This window comes from Netta rufina (assembly GCF_964035555.1).
Source record: "Netta rufina genome assembly, chromosome: 1".
NCBI lineage: Eukaryota > Metazoa > Chordata > Aves > Anseriformes > Anatidae > Netta > Netta rufina.
The window spans coordinates 68,407,851-68,435,778 of NC_140123.1; the positions used below are offsets into that span (position 1 = coordinate 68,407,851).

At 37.3% G+C, this 27,928-nt stretch overlaps 1 protein-coding gene across 4 annotated transcripts in view; it reads right to left on the reverse strand.

The window, feature by feature from the left end:
- Window positions 1–205: 205 nt before the first annotated feature.
- Window positions 206–27,928, reverse strand: part of TMEM131 (transmembrane protein 131) — a 96,995-nt gene continuing 69,272 nt past the window's right edge. For 2 of the 4 annotated variants that reach the window (XM_084287115.1, XM_084287112.1), the window contains 22 exons: window positions 27,790–27,865; window positions 27,573–27,690; window positions 25,495–25,633; window positions 25,243–25,352; window positions 24,807–24,873; window positions 23,712–23,863; window positions 22,903–23,045; window positions 21,792–21,978; window positions 20,489–20,674; window positions 17,654–17,692; window positions 17,398–17,556; window positions 16,272–16,867; window positions 12,256–12,431; window positions 10,918–11,045; window positions 9,306–9,430; window positions 9,003–9,161; window positions 8,085–8,259; window positions 7,632–7,753; window positions 7,432–7,528; window positions 6,220–6,317; window positions 4,760–4,923; window positions 206–1,290 (listed from right to left, as the gene is read on the reverse strand). In XM_084287115.1, the coding sequence (XP_084143241.1) occupies window positions 997–1,290; window positions 4,760–4,923; window positions 6,220–6,317; window positions 7,432–7,528; window positions 7,632–7,753; window positions 8,085–8,259; window positions 9,003–9,161; window positions 9,306–9,430; window positions 10,918–11,045; window positions 12,256–12,431; window positions 16,272–16,867; window positions 17,398–17,556; window positions 17,654–17,692; window positions 20,489–20,674; window positions 21,792–21,978; window positions 22,903–23,045; window positions 23,712–23,863; window positions 24,807–24,873; window positions 25,243–25,352; window positions 25,495–25,633; window positions 27,573–27,690; window positions 27,790–27,865 (3,510 nt within the window). In that variant the 3' untranslated portion in view covers window positions 206–996. The remainder of the gene's footprint in view (window positions 1,291–4,759; window positions 4,924–6,219; window positions 6,318–7,431; window positions 7,529–7,631; window positions 7,754–8,084; window positions 8,260–9,002; window positions 9,162–9,305; window positions 9,431–10,917; window positions 11,046–12,255; window positions 12,432–16,271; window positions 16,868–17,397; window positions 17,557–17,653; window positions 17,693–20,488; window positions 20,675–21,791; window positions 21,979–22,902; window positions 23,046–23,711; window positions 23,864–24,806; window positions 24,874–25,242; window positions 25,353–25,494; window positions 25,634–27,572; window positions 27,691–27,789; window positions 27,866–27,928) is intronic. The other 2 variants (XM_084287113.1, XM_084287114.1) reach the window with 2 other exon arrangements.

The following is a 27,928-nucleotide window of genomic DNA, read 5'->3' on the forward strand; positions in this document are numbered from 1 at the left end:
TGTGTAACCCTGAAAACAATTTATAATTCTTACATGCTATACAAACCCATGCTGCTGAGAAACTGGGTTTCAGTTGCAGTGAAGTTTCTGTTAATATAGGCGCTGTGCACAGGAGATTTTGGCCTCAAGGCTACCACCGTCAAGTGGATTCATGCACACACAAGCTTAGAAAATAGTTGGAGAACAGAACTACAGTAGACAGATCTTGAAAAAAGCATTATTTATTTTAAAGTACAACCCAAAGTTGTATCCCTAAGAAATGCACAAGGTATCTTGTTTCTTCCACAAGTCTTGGCTGTGTGCATTTCAGTTCAACTTAAAAATGCATTCAGGTTTACAAATGTACAAACAGCACAGAAAGTGTATTACAGTCTTAACAGAATGCTCTTACATTCAGCCATTTTACTCTTAAGGTTTTGTGTTGTATTTTTTTTATTTTTTTTATTTTTTCCTTTTTTATTTTTTTATTTTTTTTTACATTCTTAGAACCTGTGTTAACAAAGACAGCCTTATTTTAAAAAAATACTCTGCATTTTAGCACAAAGTGCCTTTTTTTTTCTTTAAATTAGAACTTGGAGGGTAATACTGGAAAAAATTTAAAAACCAAAACCGGTACTTTCATAAAAGTATTGCATGCCAGGACCGTTTTATAGTTCAAATTGTTTCCTAAATGGAAGTGGCAGATGGTAAAATATGAAACCAGTGAAATTGTTCAGATTTACAGGCTTCAGCTGCAGTTTGGATTTGTGACCACACCCAGACTTTTTCAAGCTTATCTGCAATCTCACACTACCATATCGCAGGACAGACTTTAAAAACGAGCAAGTGGTGAAAGCGTGACTGGTGGGATGAAAGGGAAGGGAAGGAAAGGGGCGGGAGAGAAAAAAAAGAAAAGCAATGACCAGCAACAGCCTGAAAACGATGTTTCAAAAATCCGCATTCAGAATTGTTTCATGACCTGGATGAGAGTCCTTTCCTTTTGCTTGACTTCAGATTTCAGTTTTCGTGAGGATAGTGTGAATTAGACCAAGGATCTGAACTTCTTCTTCCAATTGTTGGGCTCCAAATTCTCCAAGGATTGTAGGTCTGTCCCATGTCTTCAGCAGGATTGGCAACGGCGGCAGCAGTGGGTGGAGGAGGAGGAGAGGAGTTTTCACTACCCATGAGATCAATACCTGACAAGGCGTTTGTTGGAGTGGTGAAGGGAAGGCCACTGTTGAGATTACTTGACCAAATGGAACTGCTGAATGGAGTGGTGGACCACAGGCCGCTTGGGTTGCCAAGGATCGACTGCAGTAAAGACAAGAGCCCAGTGAGTAGCTGTCAGGTAACCTCTATTGTCACCACTTTTTATTTATTTTTACAGCCCCCCTCCAAAACAAAAGTATCTAAAAAAAAAGCAAGTCCGCTGTGGAAGCCCTTCCATCTTCACTGCAACGTGACGTTTTGAGGTTCCTCTGGGCGAACAAAAAAGGAATCACACTACTAACGTGTGTCCAGTAACTGATGGGCCAAAGAGTGCAATTACATCACAGGCTTTTACACTGTTTTCATTTGAGCTAATACATCCCCATATCATACTAGTTTAAGCACTACAGGTATTCAAGCTTAAACAGACAAAGGCCAAAATGCTTAAGCTTAATTAAACTAGTTAAAACAAGGTAGATAAACATGGTTCAAGTCTGGAAAAAAAAAAACAACAACACAATTCAATTGGAAGTTAGCAGTGAAGTTTATTCCTTGATCCTTTTTTGGCAGTTTGCAAAGCTGTCTCCTTGTATTCATACATAATCATTAGAAAAAATTATAGTTTGGATGACCCTACCTGTGTTCAGCCCCACTGTATCTCCCCATATTCTCAGTATTTGCTCTTTTCTCCTATCCAGATGGAGATGAGATAGAATAACTGGCCGTTTGCCATGGAGTTCAGAGAGTCTGTCTTGGCTTTCAAGACAGGTCTCTCTGACAAGTGGTCATGGTGCAGACACAGCTGTGCTGCTACATGTCACAAATGCACTTAGGAGGCATGGGAGAGGTAACAGCAAGCCTAGAGAATGCACACAGACATGAACAAGGCCCAGTTTCTGTGAACTGCTTCATGACAGCCCAAAGAGCGGCCAGCAACAAGCAGGGGAATCTAACCAACGCTGTTGTGGAAAGTGATACTCAGAGGCAGCCAGAGATGGCAGTGAGGAAGGTTAGCCTAACTTTCGTGCTAATATTAGCACAGAACCTGCTCCGTGTAGGCTTAATGCACTACACACCTCAGTGCCAACAGACTTAGTGCACATATGCTGTAAATTCAATTTGCAAATATACAGTAAACTTGATACAGCCAAAAGGCAGCGGACTTGCTGAGTACGTGCTGTAAGGTACCAACACCCTGATGTTTGGATTTACTGGGTGGAGAGATGGCATCCCTTCCCAAGACCTCAGCCCTCAGATAACGCACACTGAAGGTTAACCAGTGGCAGTGTACTCTGCATCTGAACACTAAAATCAGAGTACTTTTAGAAAAGCAAACAAGGTAAACTCTGATTTTTTTTTACTTATTTATTTTTAAATCTTTTCCCCTGGAATGAAGATAAATTCAACCTAACCGTATCCAAAACTGGTTGGACACTAACACATTAGCAAATGGCCTTCATACAATTTGATACACAGAGGTGGATAGGAATTTTGAGCATCTGAAAGGGTTAAACCAGGCCAGCATCATTAGGACCCTCCAGTGTCACTGAGATGTTGAGTTAAACTGGGGTCAGAGTTTGTAACCATTACATAACTAAATGGTTATATTTAAGCTATGCAAGCATTAGACTATGAAGCCTGCAGCAAGAAACACTCATTCTGCTGCTCAGCCAACATCCCTGACACACTAAATCCACTCTATTTCTTGCTATGGGCAAAAGAGCCAGGAACTATTCCTGTGTATCCCAAAAGCACTTGGGAGAGTCTGATAGAAAGGCGATTGCTCATGAAGTAGAAGCAGCCACCAGGTAGGGGCTGGCAGAGAAAAACACCTTTGATTAGACAGCTCCTCCTTTTCAAGGCTTGTGGAGGGAGGTGCAAAGCAGCCCACACACAGAAGTGCACATATGGAAAATGGAGGGAAGATGAATAAGGGGCTGTCATTAGAAAGAAACTTGGGGAGAAGTAGCACTAATGCAGCAAGGCTTGAGGGGAGAAGAGACGCAGAAGTCAAAAGCTGTTTAGTACAAAAGTGAAGAGTTATGCATAAAATGGGAGAGCAAAAGGAGTAAGGAAGGATAAAGTCAACTCCCCAGAACCCTTCCTAGAAAAGAGGATAATACAGAAGCCACTATATAGCTGCTGTTTGCAAGAAGAGATCTGCCTCTTGTGCCAGAAAGAAGAAAAGCACAGATCCTGGTCTGGTACCTGCTCCCTTATCTAGAATTTAGCTTCAGTGGCAGGAGTAGCAGTTTGCCTGTTCCGGCTCACCAAAAACACTTGAAAAAATGACTAAAAATTATCATCATTAAAAAGGCTCTGAACATTTCAGTCTATTTCTTGCTTTCTTGTTTATCAAGTGATCTTCTTGAATAAAAAGGAACTAAAACTATTCTAAAATGCTATTTTATTTTCAAAGTAGAGACTAACAATTCCTCTACACCATTTGTCTGGCTTCTGTCTCAATGCTTCCTGCAGCACACTTCTAGGTATTTGTCAGAAGTGGCCAGGAAACAGGTTGAGAGCTGGAGTGTTGTAGTTATCCTTGATCCCTCCTTCCATCACTTGATGAGAAATCTGCCCTCCATGTACCCAAAAATCAAACATTTCCATTTGTGTATATTGCACATAGCAATATACATAGTTTGACACAGCAATGTTATAGCTACAGTTTTAACCACGTGACAAGGGATCAGCAAGCACGCATCTTTAAGAAGCTGTGTGATATTCTCTGGATTCCCCTGCCTGCCCCCACTCCATCTGAACTGCTTGCTACCAGGTGAAGTAAAAACTGCATCTTATTCACTGCAGAAATATTTTCAGAGGACAAGATGAAGAACAGTTTCACTTGGCACTGAAGACAACTATTGTGATATAAATTTTATTCTGACATAAAGGCAGAAGGACGAGAGTGCAGTGCTACACTCTGTGTAAAAGCCTTTTTTTCATTTTTGTCTACACAGCTCTTTTGTCAAGATCTTCATCAAACTTAGTCAATTTAAAGACTTCACCTTATGCTCAGTCCCCTAGCATTTTTCTGATGCTGAAAAGCACACTTGAGTTGTTTCGTTGTTTTTTTTTTTTCTCCTTTTAGATTATTATTATTAGGACTTCTGATAATTTACAGGGAGGTGTCACACTGGATTCAGCAAGCAGAATCAAAATCTGAAAGTTATCAGACATTTGTTTTGCAACTGTCCATCAAATTGGAAGTGACAGCAGTGGCATTCAGCCACAGCGCATGCGCAGAATGTCTCCTCACAATCCTCAAGTATGTGGAAACAGAACACGTTTTTGCTAAGTGCTGTATGACACTCTCATGATAAGTTTTATATGAACTAATTGACATGGCTTTGTTATCTGCATGTGAGGAGACTAATCACTTTGGCCAATGGCCATTTCAACTTAAACACATAGAACAATGAATACATTTAATTTTCATTTTCCTTGAAAAAAAAAACAAACAGATGAATTTTAATCTATATTAAAAATCCCCTAACTGAAATTACATGGCAGGTACAGAACAGGTCGGTAACGGTAACAAAGCGCTGTATTTGCACTGAATACTTACTGCAGTTGTATGAGTTGGAGAGCTCGAGCTTGTTGGCCAGGAGGGTACAGAATCTGTAGCTGAAGGATCCCAGATGGATGACGGAACATTATTGAATTCACTCCAGTTTCTTTGAACATCCTGCCCATAAGCAGATCGAGCCGAACCAAGTTTGCTAAAGACCTCTAAAAATAAAATGAAATAAAACTGAGTACATGGCTGTTCCTCCTTTTTCAAGAACAACTGCAGACTAATATAGTTCACTGTTACTTCCCACATTTTTCTAGTAGGTCCTGGTGCAGTACAAGAACTGAGATTAGAAAAGGCCACACACTAACACAGATCTCATCTCACTTGCCCTGTATCAGACACTGGCTACAAAGTTGAATCAAGATTGTGGCGGGGAAAAAACAAAAGTTCTACACTTACTGTGCACATTTCAGTATCGAGCTGTGGAACTGATTTTATTCCAGATACTGATTGCACAAGGCCAAATAGTCAGAGAATCTGGCACAAGCACAGCGATACTGAAAATCCTGCTGGTTCATCGTAACAAGTGAACTCCAGTTGGAGTAAGTGATGGTGCTGAAGCAGCCTCTTGAAAGCACAGCGCTCCCTTCCCAGGTAACTTCTGGTAGGGGACACGGCACTGGCTGTGCCCCAGCCCACCCAGACCCCAGCTCTGCTAAGGGAAGGAAAGGGCAGCACCAGCACTTGTGGTTTGCGCAGTCCCTGCACACAGAATTAATCCCAGGAATCTTACTGCAGTCCCTCAAGTCACTGGTGCCAGGAGTTCTGGGATGAAGGTGAAAGCAGACCCCCAGCATTTTTCAGCAAACATACAATCAAACAGCTTGCAGACACCTTAAAAAATACCACGCACTCCCAAACATCATATGCAAATCTACGTTAAATATGTAGAACATTTGTCCCCTACAATATAGCTTGCCTGCATTAAGGTTTCATCTTATTAGCCACTTACGGAAAGTTTACCTAAATATTTATATATTTAAATGCAGGAATTAATTGCTGGTTTTAATGTGCATCAGTTCATTATGCAGCCATATGAATGCTAGAGGAATACACAAGAGGAAAGCAACGTGAGGGATGGACCATTACCTCATGTATATAGCAATGGTTTTATGCAAGCGTGAACTGTTCAGGAAACCACAGGCTTAGTGGCACACTTCTGAGACTTACTGTAAAGCTTTGGGGGAGGGATGGAGGGGAGGAAAACCAACACAGAAATGTTTCTGAAACTGAGAAACTTCAAAGCAACTATTTTCAGTGCAACAAAATCTGAAAGTTTCCACTAACACTCTCTGGGCTGAAACACGGAACGTGGCACCAAGTTATAACGCATTTTCCTATAAAGTCATCCTTTTTGGGGTTAGGCATGGAGGCAAGGGCCCATACTTAAAATGGTGTCACGGAAACATTTCTTTACCTGTATTTGGAAATACTTGAAAAGAAAACCTCACCTCCAGTTAAGTTAAAAGAATGTCCAAACGCAGAGAATGAATTGAGAGGCGTGAAGTCAGGACTGCTGGGATTGCTGATAGGACTCCACAAACCCGAACTGAATATTAAGGAGTAATGGGAAAGAAATACACAACTCGTTAAAAAAAGCATTACCAACAATTAACAATTGCAAATACATATATATACACAAATGTGCGTGTACACACTCATACACACTTATAAAAACTAAAATGGTAATAAAGAGTTGGAAAATTAGCTTAATTTCTTTTAAAAAAATGATTACAGTAAAACATCATTATTCTGTGTATACATCCACTTTGGAGCAGCACACTCCTCTAGATATAATAAATAAATAACTCCTCTTTAATCTCTATACTGAACTCCAACACAAATCTGAGGACAGCTCTTTTGCTCTGTTTTTCAGAACGCTTGCAGACATAGTGTAGTTTTTTGAGAAGCAGATAAAATTTAGAACTGCTCAGGAGCTGTAACAAATGCTCACACTCTAGCTTGTGGGCTAGTTTATCGAAAATACAGATGGGCTAACTGGAATCAGTGATAAACATTTACAAAAACAAACCAGAAACCCACCCACAAACCTTGCTCAGAAAAGCAACTCCGTTGTGTATTAGAACTTAATTTCCAGTCTCATTCCTATTCCAGAAAGGCTAACAGACACACGCTGCTCTTTACAGACATGCACAGCCAAAATATATCAAAAAAGACACTGTGCACTGGGGAATATGACTGAGCGCAGCAATATTCTGTTTCTACATGTGACAAAAAGGACAGTTACTGTTCTGGTCTTAGTGTTAAAATTGGGAGTGACAGACATTGCTGTACAGCAGTGTGAAAATCTGTCTATGAATTATTTTGAGTCACCCTGGTACATACTCCTCAATACTGAAACAGCAAAGCTGATTTCTCATTTGTTTGGATGTCCAGAGAACACAAAATTAGGAATGAGGGGGGAAGTTCCTATCATATCCAGAATATTCTTTTTTAAGATTTTAAGATTTTAAGTTCTGGTTTATTTTTATTTTGTAAATGAGAGATGCTGTGCCCGAACTTTATATATTAAAAAAAAAAAAAAAAAAAAAAAAAAAAAAAAAAACACACAGCAGAACCAGAATAAACTCTGCTCACTACCTTCAAAATGCTATTAACTGCTTTCTAGGAGCCTAGATATTTTCAAGGGGTATAAAGGTTACCTGTCAGATCCATCACTGTCAACAACAGCGTGGGAAATGCTGATATTACTGGAAACATCCGTCTTACTTGGTGAAACCTTTGGTAAACCACTGCCACCTGCAACAATATATCTAAACTGAGCAAAAAGTAAACCAACCAACTAAATAGAATATTCAGGAAATATTCATAGGTATTTAGTATGCCAAGCTGGTTCTAGTACCTGGGCTCTTGTCATAACCAGCAGCTACAGCAGCAAAAGTGGGGTTACCATTCCTGCCTGGAAGAGAAGCTGCCTTTGCCAGCTTGTGCTTGGTACCACTAGGCTGCTTGCTTTTCATTTCGCTGAAAGGTAAAAGAAAGAAAAAAAAGGTTTAAGGTTTTGGACTTCAGCACTTTGATAAACAACCAACAATCTAATCTGGTAGTCGTGAAAGTGTTAACAACAGTTCAACAGTTTCTCTAAGTGCACTTTTCTCTAATCTACCAAGTTGTAACAAACCCCAGAAAAAAAAAAATAGCATGGTAAGATATGCACAGTAATATCTGCAAAAAGGCAGTTTCCATGGGAAGAGGAAATGGGTACAAGAAAAGGGAGATGAACCATATCGAGCACATCGGTTCCTCAAGTATTCTGTGCTTGTGACATCAGGAGGAAGTACAGATTTGAACTCACTTGCTGCCGCTGCTGTTCACAATGCTGCTGTAAGTGCCTCCGCGTGACCCAAAAGGTAAGGATGCAGGAGGAGGAGGAGGAGATGGAGAGGCAGGGGTAGGTGAGGGCTGTCGTTGTTTCAGGAAAGCATCTGCATTCATGGTTTGTAGAGAGAGTTTATAAAGGTTGTCCGTAGCTATAAAAAGAAGCATAAAATACCTTCCTGTAGTATTTACTTTAAAATGATGGCTACTCATACTCTGCTATTATTCTGTTCAAATTGAGGAATTATTTCAAAGGCTCTTCCTGGTTACTGAGGAGGTGGCTCCTTCCCTGTATTCACCTACTGCTGATCAGGTTTACTAAATACTGTGAGACTGTCCATCAGTGAAAGCACCAACACAAACAGATTTGTACAGAAGAAAAAGAATGAAACTTTTAACTTTTCTAAGTGAGCACTGTGGAGAGAGATGATTTTATGATCACATGCAACCAAGAGGAAGGTGACTTGGTTCCCACAAGGGGACTTACCATGCAACCAAAACTTATAATAGTGCCCCATGCTAACCACTGCAATAAGGTGTTTCCAATGTGTCCTCCCAGGGAGGGATCACTTAATTAGTTTAAACTTTGGCTGCAGCAGACTCTAGCAAACAAAACTCCATCTGCTGCAGAAAATACATTTTGTTTTCAAGCGGCAGTTCTCATTTCCTCAGCAGCTTCTGAAGAATTAGTCATCACTGAAGAACTATGGAATGACCCATATGGTCTTCAAATCTCCCGAATTGTACAGGTTGCTATTAGTATTAGGCCTACAGCAGAAAATGGGAGCACAGCTACGCAGTGAAAAAAGGCTAGGCAGGCTTAATCTGTTTATAGATCCTCCTACAGATATTCATTGCAGAAGACTAATTCTGTCATCCTCTACTGACTACTTACAGCTGCCAGCTTTGTGAAGTGGCACAGAGTCCCACTCCGGTGGTGGAGAATCCTTTTCGCCTTCTGAGCTGCTGGTATTTCCTAGTTCATGTCCAGAACCACTGGGGAGAAATTTTGCTAATACTGATGGCCTGCTCTCCATTAACTTACTGTTTGGACCTATTAAAACAAAAACAAAAGCAAGTCCGTGGATAATAAAGCGAGCAGCCTTATAACACCAAACTGAGAATTACACATTTAGAAGGGGTTACAAACAAACAGAATGAAAGTTGCATGATATTTCTGAAAACAGCCTCATACTACCTCTTGTTTTCGGGAGGTTTCTAGATTTGGACCCGTTTGCCAAGAGGTGCTGTGTAGATATCTTGGATGGAAAGGTCTTGCGCTGCTTGTTTTCCAGTGGGGGAGTATAAGATAATTCCAAGGAACTAAACAGAAATAGAGATCCATTTATTTTTTTGCTCTCTGAAGTGCTGAAGGATTTTTTATTTTTATATACATAAGGTACAATTCATACTTTTTCAAAAACTATATATATATATATAAATACATATGCCTGCCATAGAGTCAGTTTTATGGAAGACTCAACTCCTGTGGCTTTCTTACGTCAAACTTATGCTCACTTCAAAGCTATTCATGAACATAGTTTTGCTGTCATCTCTTGTATTTCTCCTATACGCAGCTCCACCCTTTCATCCTTCCTAACCCCAGCTCATCTCCTTCCCACACTACTGCGCATATGTACTATGGCTCACTCATCTTGCAGGAGCAGCCTTCATCCTGGAGCTCTACAATTACAAAACCTGCTTGATTATGCAGGGGCAACCACGAGATGGCAATTGCTGTTTTACTACTCTCATCCCCCTTGCATGCCCCTCATAAACTACTGCCATGAATGCACAGGATGATCTATTTATCAATGACAAAACTATTCCACCCCACCAGCAAATTTATTTGGCTCTATATTTTTATTTCTCCAGCTATATATGTCTCACTGTAAATTTTCTAGGGATAAACTTTATCCATTTCTTGCAGAAGAATTCCAACTCAACTCTTACTTGAGCCTTTGAATACTGTCACATGTAATAAACTTGTGATGTAGATGATAGAGGAAAGCAGCTAACAGTAAGAAGAAAAAAATTCAAAGGGACTTCGCCTGGCAATGTTCTCAGAAATGTTTTGAAGAAAATGAATGTATACTAACTACTCAAACTAAACCTCAGTCTAGTATTAACTACAGCAACAGGGAAAACAACGCAATATACCACACCTCGGTATGTGGCAAAATTTACTCTTGTGGCACTCTGCTACTGGTCTGACTTTAGAATTTCAGAATGAGATTTCAATATGAACAGGATACAGCAAGACTGAGGTTGTTTGTTTTCTCTACTCTATAAGTTGCAATCAGTTATCTGTCAGTGCAGGAAAGTGATTGACAGCAGCAGCATCTTTCAACAACAGATCCAAGACACTGATTTATTCTGATAAAAATGAAGGTAATTGCATGGCTGTAACTCCACCAAGAGCAACTAAAGGTACTCATGCTAACACTGGCTTACAGTGTTGCCACTAGAAGCTCCTATAGAAATGTTTGCCTTGTTTTGTGTCTGTGATATTTTTTTTTTTTTTTCCAAAAAAAACCTTAACATTGCTTAACCTGATTTTCTTCTCTGGATTTAGTTCTCGTATTATTAACGCACCATACTCCCACCAAATAATTCATTATTTACAAGCTGCAGATATTCCCTGATACCAAGAATGAAGAGGAAGCTGCCTGAAGCTATCTGCTGCTGGCATTAGCCAGACTGGCAGCCACAGAAGTTGAATACAGATTATTTTTTTTTTTTTTTTTTTTTTTAAATCAATCTTCCCTCCAAGCATGATGTCTTCTTACTAATAAACCCGTTATGCTTACCTGGTTTTCACATCTACAGGGATTTCTTTCTTGATACTTGTTAGCAGTTTTTTACTTTTCTGTTTCACTTGCACTGTTTCATTTTCAGTTTTTTCTGGTGTAACTTTTCCCTTTTGTTTTTCAGGTTCCTATAAAAGACATTATAATAGCATATCAACAATGATGAGAAGTAAATGAGAAGTCCCTCTTGCATTGCAACATACACAGTGCAAGTAGCACTGAGGAAAGAATACTAGTTGAAAATAAGAGCAATTTTGAAGCACAGAAGTTATCTTTTTACTTCTTAGTAAGTATTCTTATAAAGCACACTATCCAATTTTTCCTAGGTGTTTTAATTCCTGCTTCTCCAAACAGCAAATTAACACACGCTGAGCAGATCAAAGCCATGGCCTCAAGAAGATTAGCTCTGCATTGAGACCTACACGGCATCCATTGTATGCAGTCCAGGCCATTTATAACAAACTGCTTGATTTAACCAACGAAGCAATGAATAAGTGCACCTTCCCTTTACAATTATTGATTTCTAACTGCACTTCTAAAACTTTCCAAATGCGTGTATACAGTCAAATAGCCATCCTGAAAATCAGAAGTGATTAAATTAAACTGTAATTTTTAAAATGAAGTAGATGCACTATTTTTCCCCCTCCAGCTAGAATGTCCATCTTTTCTAAAGTTCAAATTTAAGACATGCCAAAACTTAGGCTTTGTTTTCTTCTCTCACCAACCACCTTTGCTTTGTTTGGTTCCATAGTACATGCTTTAGAAGAAAACATTCATGACAAACTGACCACTACACAAGTGGTTAAAGAGCTTTTGTTTATTACCTAGAAGCATGTAAGCTCAGTGAATAAACTAATAGTAGAGGTCTGGTTGCATTGGCAGAGGTAATTAATACCTGTTGACAAGTTACCACCAGCAAACTGACCCTTTGTAACCAATTAAACGCATTGTTTTAGTGTACACTAACTATTGAGTGAAGTTAGCGTCCATACCTTGTGTTTTATTCTGCACACAGAATAGGCTAGGAGCATGCACAGAGACGATTACCAAAATACTGCTGACAACTGGTACCTTGTTCAAACCGTAGTCACTCAGGCACTTTGTCCTGAGACTACATGATTCAAGCATGTTCACTTTTCTCTTTTGTAAAGGAAAAAACTGAGAAGTGAAAGCAAGAATTGTGAAAGAAGGTTTTTAACGTTCTTTCTTTGCTAGGTATTATAGTATATGAAGGCTGGGGGAAAAAAAAAGACCCTATTCCCAAGTGCCACGCTGCTCTCTAACAGGTGATGGATCCACCTGCTACACAGGAGTCTCCTTTTTCAAGCAGTGCTGTACCTCTTTGAGAAGTGGTTCTGTATCTGGGTTGGAGGTTTCGGTTGTGGTTGAAGAACTGTCATCATCTGCCAAGGAATCCTTCAGTTCATCTTCCTGTTGCTTTCCTTTCCCTCTTCTGTCCTTTTCTTCCCGTTTCTTCTGTGGCTTAGTCTTCCGCTGAAGTGTTTTCCCTTTCCCTGGGGAGATAAGGATGCTTCAGATTTTCAGCAGCAGTACTCTACGATGGACTAGTTCGTTTCATTTTGGTGGCTAACACATTAAAAATCTGAAGTTAATTTTCTGTTATGATACAGAAACATTTACAACCACTTCACACCAAATGTGAGCAATACCAAACTTGAACTCTTATCACCACTGTTACATTTATGTTCCTGAGCCCTACCTCCATTGCCTCTCTGTAGACATGGGGCACCTGGCTACATGCAGCGCTCCTCTGCTATGTTTCTGGGACTCAGTTTGACTGTTTCACCACGTAAGACTATATTTAAACGAGAACTTCAGAAGTTGGTACAGGCTTTATCATCCCAACAAATGAAGAACAGAAACGTTGAGCATGCTTGTCAGTTAAAACAAAACAAAACCTTACAGTAAGACTAGAGTGGAAGAGAAAGATCACTAGCAGTGTTTGCTTGGCAAAGATGCCAAAAAAAAAAAAAAAAAAGAAAATTGAAAATCTCACACCCAAGTGAACTTTCTCTCCTTGACATGTTTTATTCTTCAGGGTCTACTGTTTTAAGAGCTATAGCTAAGCTGACTGTAAAACAGATTGGCCTTGACACATTTAAGTGTTACTGCATCTCAAGGTAGGGAAAATAATGCATTAAGTGTTCTTGAAGCAATCCACATATAAATAAATAGTGCTACATGAACAATCAATTATGTTTTTCCTGCATTTTCTACAGGCTAACTGAAATGTAGCCCAGTATAAGCTCAAAATGTAGAGGTTTAAAAACCTTCAAAATGAAGCCAGAGGTCCTGGCTTGCAAAATAGAAGGGTATAAAGCAAGCTCCTGGGGAGAAAAGGAAGTTATCGAGAAAAACATCAGTACAGAGAAACTGTGTGTGCCTGTAGAGTCATCATCATCCTACCATCGCCTCTCGTTATTCTCACACAGGATGACAGCATTCACAGTACTCTTATCATATCTTTCATTAGACATAATATATGCCCTTACCAATAAGATCTTTTAGATATTAAACTTCAGACTAAGCGTTTTCATTTATAAGCCATGTGATGCTTGCAGGACAGACTTAACAGTTCACTCCAAGATTCACTTAACCTGTGCTGAATAACTGGGTTCGACCCCTACTGGGATTTGTACCAGCTCACATCCAAATTCAGTTTAGTAGAAGAACAACTGTAGCTGTCATATTTAACTTGACAATATGTCTCTCAGGGACAGTTTGTACCAAAACAAATTTCCCTTCAGTATTTTAGTAAATACCAAGTACATATCAAAGGGAAGTGTCTTCATATTTTCTTTTTCAGACTTAATGTTTTCAGTATCAGTAACAACAAAAACATTGTTGATTTTTTTTTTTTTTTTTTACCATGAATGCAAATAATAGTGTAAATGCAAATAGGTCTGTACATAAATTTTATGGAGGTCAGCATCACACTTATTGGGGGTATTCTACTTTTGCCTCAGAAGGCCTCATTACAAGATTTGCATCAACTGTAGTCTACATTCAGGATTGCTGAGCAGTTTAATGCTCATCATTAGCAAAAAGGAATCTGAAGTGCAGTCATAAAATAAAAATGTAACATGAAGTAGCTGTTCAACAAAAAATCTAGTGTAGCCTTTGCAGCAGTCTACTAGGACCCATGTATTAGGAACGTAAAACAAGACTAAAATCCTGCACAAGATATTCTGACATAGAATTTTAGTTCAAAAGCTGCTGTTTCAGCAAATGTCTGCAACTGGCTCTAGCTATTTATCTAAAGAAAAAGATCGGTATGTGTATGTAGATTCAGACAGATATGGGACTTCCCCTACAGTTTATATTTTTGAAGAGGGCCAATGGAAACAGGCACATTTTATTTCATGTGTTGAGCTTCTCAAGGTCTAGTTATGGTTTATAGATAATGCTGGGGTTTCATATAAAGCTTACCCAAAGAGAAGTCCACGTGAACTTATCTTATTTATTGATCTGAGGTGGCAAAGAAGTCAAAAAAACCTACCTGAATTGCAAAAAAATCTCATTATATATTTTGCAATACATAACATGTTTAAATATTCAGCATAACACCATGCTAAAACACAAATGATGAAAAGGCTCCATAATAGGAAGAAAAAAGTGAATTTACCTGAATGCATTTGTGATCAGGAGAAAGTTGGAAAAAGCATAAAAATGAAAGTTGTGCCAGAAAGTGATTTCCATATAGATTGATAAAGAAAGAAGTATTTTATCATTTTTTAGAAAGCTTTCCAAACTGATAGACAGATCAATAGAAGCATCTATCTCAAGAAAACGTATTTAAATATGGTTGAAAAATGTAATCAAAGGTCCATCAAACACTTAGGAGCAACTACTCGCTAAGACAAGTTTCCAATACATAGACTGCTAGAAACTGCTGTATGTGCAAAAACGTTAATGTAGGTATCTAACCCATGTTACTTGGATCAGGAATGTTTCTGAAATGAAACTCAGTTGTCCCCACATACTGTGTAGCAGCTCCACTGTACAGCAGTCTTGGAGTGCAAGAATCATTTTTTTTGGACTGAACTACAAATGGAAGATCCACTCCTCAAACACTCCCAACCCTCCCTAGCATTCGAGTACATGGACTGGACCAGTCCACTGTAAATCCCCTCAGATGTGCTCCACAAAGATGTTGCACCCTCTCTACCAGCCGTTTTGCTCTGTGGAGCCCCAGTACTGCACTATTTGCTAACGTAGATGCTACCTATGAAACCTACCTATAGTCATGTAATTAGTTGGAGTACCATTTAGCCCTTACGAAGGGGATACCTGGCAAGCTGGTTTTATCTCTCGAGAGCACTTTTCTTTAATTCCTCCTACCACATCGCTCAGCTAAGTTAAAAAACAAAACACAAAGTAGCAGCATGCTTCAGTAGGACCCCAAAACCTCTTGTCACTTCAGTGTCCCATTTGAAAGTCCAAATGCAACATCGTATCCTGCTCATTACTAAAAACAGTGAAGCTTTCTTCTGTTGTTGTGCATGACCATACTTCAGGATGTACCTTCCCCACCTTTCTTTTCTTAATCTGTAATAAATTAAATAGTACCAGTACCGTTTCTGCACAACATTGCTAGGATCAAGTGAAAAATTATTTAGAAAGAAATACATTAGGATTAAATTTGTAACAACATAACTCTGGGTCAACTAAAATGGCTAATTCAAAAAAGCAGAGTAAGAAGTTATACTCTAACAAAGTGATTATAGTAACATGTATTTTTAAGATATGAACATATCTGATGTATGAAATCCAATAAATTGCATTAGACAACTGAAAAGATCCATAAAGAATTAAAACTCAACTCCAACCTCATACAGAGATAATGGTAACATATTAATTTGCTGACCACCTGACATCAAGGATTTTCTAAAACAACTGCAAGCCCGAACATGAAGAATTCCATTCCTGAACAATACCACAAAGATTTATAGATCTCTTCTCCTCTTTCTGTCCTTTCCTCAACCCCCAGCTCCAAGTACAAAAGTTGGAGGTGGGAGGGATTGATGCTAACCCCACAGGGGAAGGGGCTGCAACCAAATCATTTTCTTCTTCAGAGGGTCAGATGTCTAAATATTCACATTTGCTTTCATCAGAATGTTCCAAAAAATGTGCAGGAAAATCTAGCACTACATGGAGAACTTCACTGCTGTAAAATAGAAAGAGGAAGTGTTTCAACACACAGATGCATACAGAAGAGTAGGGAAGAGCTATTACCTTCCACACTATGAAAACATGACCTTTACAGTTGATTAAATCTTGTTCTGTGGCTTACATAATGAATCATCCTGTTAAAAAATACAGAATTGTATTACCTTTGTTTTTTGCTAGCGGAGATGGGGGCTGCTCTGTAAACACATCTGGGGATGGGGTTTCTGGGTGGTCAAAGTCTTTTTCCATAGTTTCTATGAGCCCAGTGAGATCTGAGTCCTCTGAGCTGTGCCTTCTGTTGCTGGCACATTCGACATGAGGTGTGTTGAGAAGCGGTAGCTGTGGCAAAGCACTTTCAGTCTGTTGCTCTTGCTGCTGGGGCCCGGATGCTGGGGCTTGCTGGAGGGGCTGCTCTGCCAAAGCTGGTGCCTGCTGTTGCGTTGACTGCTGGTTCTGCCTCGTGCCCTTGGCTCTTTTGCCTGCAGCATGAGTCTGAGATGTGGCACCTGAATCCAAGGTAAAAGGGCCTGTTCTGTTCACTGTTTGCATGGAAGCTGCTTGTGCTGAAGTCCTATTAGGTATGCTTGAACTGTTTTTGGATTTAATGTTTTCAACATCAGGTGCACTTCTATTGCTGTGAAGGTGTGCTGTTGCATTGCATTGTTTATGATTTCCTGCACTGGATCGTGAAGATGAACTGCCTGCTCCATAGATCCCTCTGGACGAGCCGTGATTGGAATCCGATCCAGATGCATTCAAGCTGAAAGAACAGCAAATGTTTAAATGTACTCCACAATGTTTCCATTCTTCCACATGAAAAAAGAATCATTATGTCCAAAAGAAACCTTTAACTACACTGTTCTTGGCAAATAATCAATAAAAAGGTTGAGAACTTGTTTGACAAGTCAGTAGTTTTTACCATTTCCTGTTCACTTGCTCACTGTACATATGAACAAAAAAAGTAAGATGGCATTCAAAATTAATGGAAGAAAAGAAGCCTGCCTTTAAAAAAAAATTAGACCCCAAAGGTAGGAAATTCTGGCCTGCTTTTTTCTGCAGTTTATACCTCCCATTTTTCTAGAGCATAACCAGAAAAATTTATGGGGTTTGTTTTTAGAAAGAGATGAATAATCCTCTCAACCACAAAGTCCATTTTAGAACTCATCTTCCACCCATGGGAGACTAATAATTCATTCATCTGTTCAAAAGAACGTATTACTTTTTAACTGGCCTTATAACTGAAGAGGAAAAAATAAAAAGGCAAAAAGAAAAAAAGAAATATGTACTTACTTTCCATCAGATGAAATTCCAACTATTCTCCTGAGATCAAGTGGCCTTCCCATATCAAATGGTGGGCTTGAGGCCTCAAAAGACAAGCGTCTCCTAAATGGCTCCCAAATTCCTTGAGCTTCTAGATAGGCTGTTCCAATTACCAAGAGAAAGAGCACACTGCAGAGTAGAGAGGCAGTCATTTAAGTATTTCTATGTTTTGAGTATTTTAAGGTTAATGACGTTAATTACACATGATGAAAAGTTTGTATCTTACATAAAAAAGCTGAAAACTGCATCCAAACCACATTTCTGTCTAAAAGAAAAAAATTACAGAAGTCTAGCATAATATGCACATCAATAATACTGAGAATAAAGGTTAAAGATGCAAATCTGATATGAAGTCCCCAATTATATTAACCCAAATTTTAAAAAAGATACAATCAAAATATTAAAATGGCATCCAAGTGGCCAGCAGCTCTCACAGACCGCTGGTGTAATTCTGTTTTAAAAGCAGAGATCCTCCATAGATAATTGTGCTGCTGTTCAGAGAACTAAAATTTAGCATTATTATGTCAAGTTTTACAACTAATTGCATCTGCTGCAGTCGTGTTTAGGAGCTCTCCACTTACATAACACACTGCAGCAAACTGTATTTCTGATGAAGCCATAAAATCACTGCGGAGACATTCAGCACAGCGCTATGGAGTACATCTTCTAAAAGGTGGGAATTTTGGGGTGATGGTGGGGGTATGAGACACACTGTTGATTACTAAAGATTGACTTGCCTATTACCCTTGAAGGTTTATGCAAAGATAACTTCAAATTAGCAACTTCAGTTTCTGTTCTCAGTTCTGACTGCTGGTTTTTGTAAGCCAAATGTATGAAAGAGCATCAGTTCACAGAATAGGATGAGATACCTCTTGCTTAACTTTAGTTGTCTACAAGAAATTTAGTCTAGATATCATCTTAAGTTTTAACTGTCAGCAAAATGCAAGCAACTCTGGAGACCAACTCAGCTGGTTATAGCTGGTTATCAGTGCTTTTTTTCCACCCCAGGAATGAATTAAAAAGGATCACAGACATATAACCTGACAGCAGATGGTAGGAAATATAAATTTAATCCGAAGTGTCAACAAGCGACAGAGAAGGTAAAAAGAAAAAAAAAAAAAAAAAAAAAGGGAAGTTTTCAGACAAGCTTACACAAACTCCTACGCAAGAGAGCGACGCCTGCCTTGGGTGCTATACCATCAAACATACAATTACTTTTGGAATATAAAGAGTAAGGTATGACCTCATTCACTTTTAAAGTATAATCCATGGTACTATCTCAAAGCTTCATGAGACTGATACCAACAACAGTATTACATCTCTATAGTGCCATACAGACTCGAGATGGAGCACACAGGGGTTTCATACCACACCCCTCAGTGTACCAGTGCTGATCCATTCTGGATAAGAATCCTACTCCCTTTGCGTTAGCAAACTTTGTTGTTTTCAAACAACTTTGAAATTAAAAAAAAGCCACAGAACAAGTCTTGCTTTGTGGTCTTTTTAACTGCACTTTCCTGTCTTGCTGTGGTGGCAACAGTCCATTTTTTATTTGCTTCTTTGATTATAATAATAGAAAAAGATAACTAGCCTAGAGTGTTTATGTCATTTAAACTGGTGAAGAACACCATGCAGTGGGGAATAACATGTTCTAGACACAGTTGTTGGTAACACCTTTTTTCCCTCAAAGTTTTAGCCTGGGGCAAACTATGCATCCTTAGTAAGTTCATAAATAGGACTGGGTCCTTCACACAAGGCCTATCAAGTTGGACTTGAAAACTTGGAGCCACAAGTATGGTACCAATACATGCCAAGCAGTAATTTAGGGAAGGCACCTCAGACAATATTTTATTAAAAGAGAAAGATGAACTAGACAAGCTCGAGTTGTTAATTTCTAGAAATTAGGGATAACGGATAATATGGAACTATGTTAGTGGCAACAAGCAAAACTCTCTATTATGACTTCCTGAAAGTCAGAAGCTATCTGTGCACCCGATCCTTGGAATATTATGAAATGATCACATTAGGACTCCTCTCATTTGCTGAGTTTTGCAAGGAAAAAAAACAGTGAGTGAAAGGATTATTAGTATTCTGTATCATTTTGTAAAGTCTAATTAATAAATACAGTACACATAAAATTACAAACTACACTTAGGAGCTGGCAAACATCATTCACTCTATCAATAAACTAAGCAGATACATAGAAGAAAAATAAGATAAAAACACTGCATTATTTTGTAAAGTGCTGAAGAATAAAAAAGAAAAAGAAGCAAGCTTTATCTTCTCTATTTCTTTTATCAATCCCTAGACAAGGAAAGAGCTTCACCAAATATTTATATAATGCAGGGCAGCAAAATGGAAAAAATAGTATCTTAATCTAAAAGAAACACAGGAATATTACACCCCTGATTTGCTACAAAGGCTTTGGATAATGCTTCAGATTTGCAGCACACAGGAAAACCACTTTTTCGTCACAGCAGCAATTCATCACTCACTAAAATACAAGTTTAACACTAACTAAACAGTAAAAACACTTGTTGCCACTGATTAACTTTTTATTCTATGGTTTTCTCTGGATAAAGGCAGTGGAAGACAGTGTCTCTTATCCAGTAGACAAGTAGGAAAGCATTGTTTCTAACTTCAGATTATTCATAACTTCAGACTAAAAAATAGACAGGTAGAGGTTAGGCTAGGAAAACACAAAGGAACTTTCAACTCAAGTTTCAACCAGTCATAGCAAACGTGTCACTGAGGGGGGAAAAAAGTGCACCAATACAATGCCCTTCAGGTTCTCAGAAACTCCATTATTAGTATCACCAGTTGTCTGTCACTTGCAAGTGGCAGCAAAGTTAAATTCATCCAAGGCATCTGCTAAGCTCACTGCAGTCATTGCCTCATATCTTTCTAAAGCACAATACTCAAGAAGGATGCTTCAACCTGTACACAAAAAAACGGTTAGCAGAGCTCTAATGCCTGATTTGATTCAAGTTTGGCTGAATCTGTATTCAAATGGTGGTACCTCGTGCACATATACTGATAAGAACAAACATATACACACTACCTCATTATTCCTGAGGTAAGGATGTACAGTGCCAATTCCCAGTTGGGCCTGGGTAGCGCTTCTGCACACGTTGCTAACATATGATATGGAAGGGATGCATTCAAGATAAATACGAATTCAGAGCCTCCTGCAGTGATGAATTTTAATTCACGAATTACTCTGGAAGCTGTGAAATCGGGTGTAAACCTGAAAACAAAGTAAATAATGTTAGAACTTGTCATTTGAGCAGCACAAAAATTTGAGATAATATTCAGCCATTTAACAACCCCCACCCCTGCAATTACTGTCATGACTGGGATTCCATTCAAATATTTACAACAAATAATCCTAGCAGTACAAGTAATAATCATCCACACAATTAGCTTACAAATACTTATGAATACCTTTCAAATACTTCAAGATGCGTTCAAAGTTCATAAACACCTATGCTTAACACATCTGATACTAAGTTACCCTGATATACCATAGGAAAATATAACTGAAATCAAGTTTTGACCAAATCTGCTAAAAAAAGAGCTATAAATATAGTAAAAAAAAAAATAAAGAAAAACAAAACCACAACAATGGCTATAGCTAAGCAATGGAACTGATCATTATGTGAGCTATAAAGTTTTTAAACATTTCACTTTTGAATCAAAATTGCATACCTTTCCAAAACATAGCTACGTTCCTGTCTCCAACTAAGATTGTTGCAGAAATACTAGCGAAGTTTCACTGCCTGCAATATCTTGTATGTTCTCTTGCATAACAGTACCATCTCCTGAACTATTTAGATACTGTATTATGAACAGCTAGCTTTAAATCGAAGCAATGTTAAAGAATAATTTTTGATGAAGATTTTTTTTACAATAATAACTGGCAGAATTAAATAATTGTTGTCATTAAGATACCGGATATAATATTTAAGACTGAAATGCTGTGCATTGTGATGCTAACCCTTACACTAAAGGCACTTTTGTATCTACTGCAATGCACCAAAAACATACATAAATCTCCAGCTCATGTACATTCGTAACCCAAATGAAGGAAGCGTATAAAAAGCTGTATATAGCCCTTTTCCAATGCAGGATAATATCAAAAATAATTCTATAGTCAGTCATGAAAACTTAAGTTCTTTAAAAATCAAGTAATTGTTTGCAAGAAGAGAGAGAGGTTTCGTGTTTTGTGTTTTATAGAAAAAAACAAAAACAAAACACTCAAAGCTTAAGTAAAAAACCTTAGAATTTAACTGACACTCACTTCCTCTAAAAACAGAATTTCTCAGGTATGACTATTTAGATGTAAGAAGAAAAAAAATACTTACAATATGACAATGTCTTTAGAGGCATTGGCACTTAGTGCAAACTCTTGACAGTTAACTACTTTAAATCCATATCCTTCACATGTATAGCCACTGATTTCCATGGTTTTCACATTAATCTGCAGCTGCCCTGTATTTTCCACTTTAAATGTTCTTCTCAACGTGAAATTTGGTTCCTTGTATTTCATTTCTGGAAAAAACAGGGAAAAATAATTAATATTGTGCTAAATGGATATCCTTGACTATGCACATCTTCTACACCAGGGCCTATGGAAACCTTTACATAAATGACAGAACAGATATTTGTTACCAGACTCTTGTGCATTCCAACTCATCAGGGAAGAAAACAAAACCCCCAAACGTGATAGCGCTACCTCAGGAAAAAAAAAAAGAAAAACATATCTCAGCTGTAAAGTTCTGTGACGTACTGCTTAGTGTAGTAGTATTCAGTGAAAAGTCTCAACACTTGGAGTATTAAAACTTACTTTATGTGCCTTAAAAGTGAAATCCATTGTTGAGCTACAACAGCAAAAAAAATCCCTAGCTCACAACATGACTAAGTAATGACTAAGCTTTACTTGAAAATTTTATTTATTTATTTTTTTACTCATCCCCTCAAAAAAATTCAAACTAATTAATGGCATATCTTGTAAATACACCTGGAAATCTGTAAAGCAATAAAGCAGATTTTAATATCAGATAAAAACTACACTGCTTTTACCAGTTCCTTTAGAAATACAGGCACTCTTGGCCCTCTGCTCAGAAGCAAGCCTGGGGCATGGAGCAGAAAACCTCTGACCCCAGAAAAAGATTTTGCCTGTGATTTAATTTTCATCAAGGAATCAAGGAACATCATATCCTTCCCTTTTCCTTGTTAGCCATATGCATGCAGATTCTGAACATTTTCAGTTTTTCTAATTTTCATGTTAAAATGAAAAGATCAAATATACCATTTTCTGTCTAAATTAAGAAGCAATTTTAATGTATTTAAAGGTTAAAAAATTCTGGCACACTAGAACAGGGAAAAAAACATTTCCACACATACATATTTTAAGTTGCACATGTAAAATGTCATTTATTTTCTGTTCAGCACAGTAGTTCACGAAGTACTCACTTTCTGAACAGTCTTTTAATAGTGCTTCTGTGATTTTAAAGCGTAAAGAACTTCCAGGACCAGGAGGTTTGCCTGCAACCTTCAAGCTCTCAGTCGTTCCCTGTCCTTGTACCATTATGGCATCTATTACAGTCAAATTATTTCTGTATGCAAAAAAAAGGGGGGGGGGGGGTTGGAAACACTCATGAAAGGAATATGCAGTCTATTGCTTCTGCAAGCTTCTCTACAGAATACAAAGCTATATCCTAGTCCTGAAAGACAGAAATATAAGCAGTTCCACAGGTGATTCCCCACCATAGAGAAGTACTATGAATTGCCATATGTATAGCATTTGAAAGACTAAAGCCTAAGAAAGCATACAATTAACAGAAGGAAGCATACAATTAATAGAACAATGACATATTAGTTTGTCTTTGATCATCATATCAAAGTATCACATGATACAATAGGTAAATAATTATGCAAACTCTTAAAGGGAAAAATTCCTCTTAAAGGGAAAAATTGAAATTGCAAACTCACATTGCAAATGGCATCTATAAGAAGATACTTTCAAAGCAGTACAGGATGTATTTAAGGAATTGAGTCAAACTATAGCTATGCTAATATATCTGTATTAGCAAGTACATACCAAATACAGCTTAACTACTGCAAAACATGTCAAAATTACATTTAAAGTAAATTTTTCTCCACACACGATTCTACAATTAGTCTCGTAAGAGTGATAGTTTCTTATAGACAGTAAGTAAGTTTATATAAGTAAATAAAGATGTATCAGAAACTCAAACTCATTTCAGAAATATCTACCATACCTGATAACAATTAACGATGAAACAGTTTTATTAAGAACTGGAGTGAATTTTACTTTGACGGACTTTCTCTCACCAGGTTTTAATAATAGGCTTAAAACTGAATGACGAGCCAAGCCCTTTGTAAGGCCTACAGTGCTCTGTAATGGCTGGACCTTAAAAGAATGGGGAAAACAAAAGCAACACTTGAAAAAAAAGGAATTTTTAACACATATTTAATAGAACTTTTATTTAGATAGAAAATTATGTTATAGACAAGTGTACTACCAAATGGAACACACTGATTTTTGTTTTTTTAAAAGAAAAAAGACTTTTAGCACAATAAATTCAATATTAGTAAATCATCTGCTTGACAAGCGGTAGAACGCAGCAAGATAGAATGGAGCTAAACTATACACATGTGGATTCATAAAACTCTAATACAGGGAGTTGAGAAGGTTTTAAATGTATAGCTTTAAATACTAAATTAACATTAAGCCATTATGTAATATTTTCTACCTTTAAAATGTCCCACTAGTAAAACGTTTTTAAAATATTGTCTTTCCAGAGTAAAGAAAAAAAAGGAAAAAAAACTTATAATAGAAGATCTGTTGAAAAAAGTATATTTTGCCTAGTTTGCTTTTAGATGCATTGCAAGCATTAAATTGCTAACATAAAACTATTGCTAATATAAAACAAATGGAGGGGAAAGTGTCTATATATTGGATAAGGAAAGTATTCAGGATGTGGCATACTCTATACAAAAAAATGCATTAAGTTGTACACAAAATACTAAACAAATATTTTAACAAAGAACAGAACAATGGAAAACTCAATACCTTGCTAATTTTAGAACTACCAAGCATAAGACTGAATAATCCTGTATCAGTAAGAGAATTAATAAAGCAATAGTTTCCTGCAACTTTTGCAATTCTGTTGTAACACAAGCAAAGTTAAAATGTAACTTATATTTGAAGAAATATTTTTCCCATTTCCCAAGTATATACAATGTGGATACATACAAATTCCACACACATCCTTCTAAAATTCAACACATGTATGACTGAACTCTTTTGAAAACAATATAAATGTATCCAAAGAATGTAATGAAATACTTACACAATTTCTGAAGACCTGGAACTCTAGAGTCCTCAGATTGAAATTAGTTGGCTTACTCAAATTAAACCTGAAACACATGGGAGTTGTTTTTTTGTTTGTTTGTTTGTTTCCCAGATAACTGAAGATAGCAACACACTTATACTAAGTACAGACTTTAGCACAAATCAATAGCTTATGGTAGGACTCCAAATGCAGCTGACAGAATCACTTGACTTACTTTATTTCCCCCCTCACCCCCTCAAGTTAAAGAAAAAAAAGTAAACATTGTTTCAGCTCAGCAAAAAATATATTCTATGGGAATTCACCCTAGATTCATTTCCCAACTGGACTGATACAAATTCTAGAAGTGGACAACACTATGAACAGTTTGCATTTTTTGTAAGATGCATTTTGCTGTACAGTGAAAATACCCTTTGCACTCTAAGACAATACTTACCGTTCTAGCATTTTATCAACAAATGTGGATGGGTTAGAATACAGGGCTACAGGAAGGAACTGAACATACACAGGAACATCAGCTGGATTTTCTAGAAAAATTTCTTCTTCCTAATCAGAAACAGAATTTTTTGTAAAGCTTACATTTGATTAACTGTAATTAGAAGCTATTAAAAATGCAGAAGCTATTAAAAAGCTATTAGAAGCTATCAAAAATATTTTTTAAAATGGTACTACCAACAAAATAACTTACTGATGAACTGTTTGTATTGGTGAGTGGGAAGCTTAACTCGCGTGGTGAACTGAGTATGGAAGGCCAGGCCATTTCTGCTGTAATTTTCAACCGGACATCTTTCTGAAGGTCTGTGTCAACTTCAAATAGAGCATTCAGTCTGGAAAAATAGTTACAAAGCTTACTTTACAGGAGTAAAAAGGCAAAAGCCTGGATAAAAACCAACATGTAAAAAGCAGAGTGCTTAGGAGTACCCTGAAAACAGTATTAGTTTGAGAAATAGTATATCACATTTGTACACAATCAAATAAATTTAAACTCTGCCCATATTTACTGCTATTAAAAACTGCAATAGAAACCCCCAAATATGCTCCAGGAGATGAAGTGAAAAATTCTAAAGATGTTCACAATTTAAATATTGTTGTCAACATCCATCTGTTCTGAATTCTATTAGGGCCTATTTATGGATAAAGATGAGCAGAAAAGACAATAGGACTTCTGTACCGTATCTCTAATCTTTCAGTATTTCTCTCACATTAGTAGTCTCTAGACAATTTTTATTGTTTGTGAGAAAATGTCTAGCTCTTACTAATGCAGAAACAAGTTTTGAGAATATGATTGAGATTCAGATCATTAAACAGAAATAACCCCAAATATATTTTAAAAGTTTGAGAGAGATTATGTAACAGTGGTTGACTATGACAGTTTGCAAAGGTATAAATAGTAGAAAGGAAAAACATCAGCCCTACTACAGCGTGTTTCTAACACAACATTCAGATATCCAATACCCAGAAGACATACTGTGCATCCATCACACTGTACAAGCGTAAAGTACGGTAAATCTGATGTATGTTAGCTGCAGTGGAAACCATGAAATATGTGCCTATACTCCCATCTAACAAATCTTAATGAAATCTTAATGAATTAGCCACTTGGTGTAAGCTACAATTTTCACAAGTGAATGAAGTCCCTTGCTGTTAGCCAACCTGTACAACAGACTTGACTCCTGTTCCCCCAACAAGCTTTCCAACATGAGCTGAAACAAGACTAGTAGTATTGAGCTCTCCTGTTAGCAAAAGAGACCAAACACTACACTTCAAACCTAGAGACGTATTTTGGAGAGACTCTAAATACTCAAGTCAGAAACCCTCTGTATTCAGAAGCATTTTCTCCTGTGCTTGGACAGTGGGTTGATTTTAACACTCTTTTTAAAAAAACATTATATATTCACTAGAACTGCAACTTAGTCAGAAGTAGTTTTTAATAGTATATTCCTTTACTGTCTTCTTACTCCAGGCGATAAAACACTCCTGTAGAGAATTCTGTTTACGTCAATTTTATTCATGTGTTATTAATATATCAACATTATAACAAAAAAGTGATAAAGGAAGTATGTTTTTGTTACTCTATTTAGTTACATAGTCACTTTGGTTTCTACAAATATGTACACATTTTTTGAAATGATAGCCTAGATGTTATCACCACCAAAGACACTTGCTGTTACAGTAAACATCTCTTGAAGTTTAATTGCTTTACATATTAGAAAACAGATGTTTAAAAAGTATATAGAAGCCTACAGAGTTTTCTAAAAAAAATAGATAGCTGTTATTAATGACTTTTTATTTAGTATCTCTCAAGGAGAAATACCAGACGATTTGACAATTCCCTGAAGTGATCTCAGAATAGCAGCAATAGAAAACCTTATGAAATCCTAAAGGGATATTGAGGTTACTACTTTAAACAGATTAAACAGAGATACTACAGAAACACTATAATCTCTTTTAGGAAAGTTTTTGCAGAATAGAGACTGTCCTGCTGTTGCCATGTTTTAAAGAACTGCAGCATACTCCAGTTAATAGTAACTTCTAAGGGTTTGATTGACTAGAGGAAATTATTATTATGAGTAGTAAAAAGTTAAACATACATGTTCTCTTTAAGGTTTTGCACAGAAGGCCAAGTAACTCCTTGACCCTCTCTCATAGAGCACCACAATATATATATATATATATATATATATATATATATATATATATATATATATATAACAGAATTATCTAGTGATTTTACATCTGAGGAAGTAACAGGCATAAAACACTTACCTATGGCTTGAGTTCTCTTTTATTTCTGTCCATGCTTTGAATAAATTCTCATGCAAATCCCAGTCAGAATCCCACACATCATCTTGCATTGATATGCTGTGCTGAACTTTAGATTCCGCTTTAAAAACATAACATTTTTAAACCCTTCATGTAAAATCAATGCTTAAGCAGGAAACAATTGTTTTTTATTTTCATTAAAAAGGTGACAGTTACTTACATTTTGATAGAAAAGGCAATCCTACGTAACAATGATCCCCACATTGTAAACCAGGATCAAAATAAATATTCGCAATCTGCAAAACAGGTAAAATCAGACCAATTAAGAAACTGCACAATAAATCTGATGACCAAAGAAA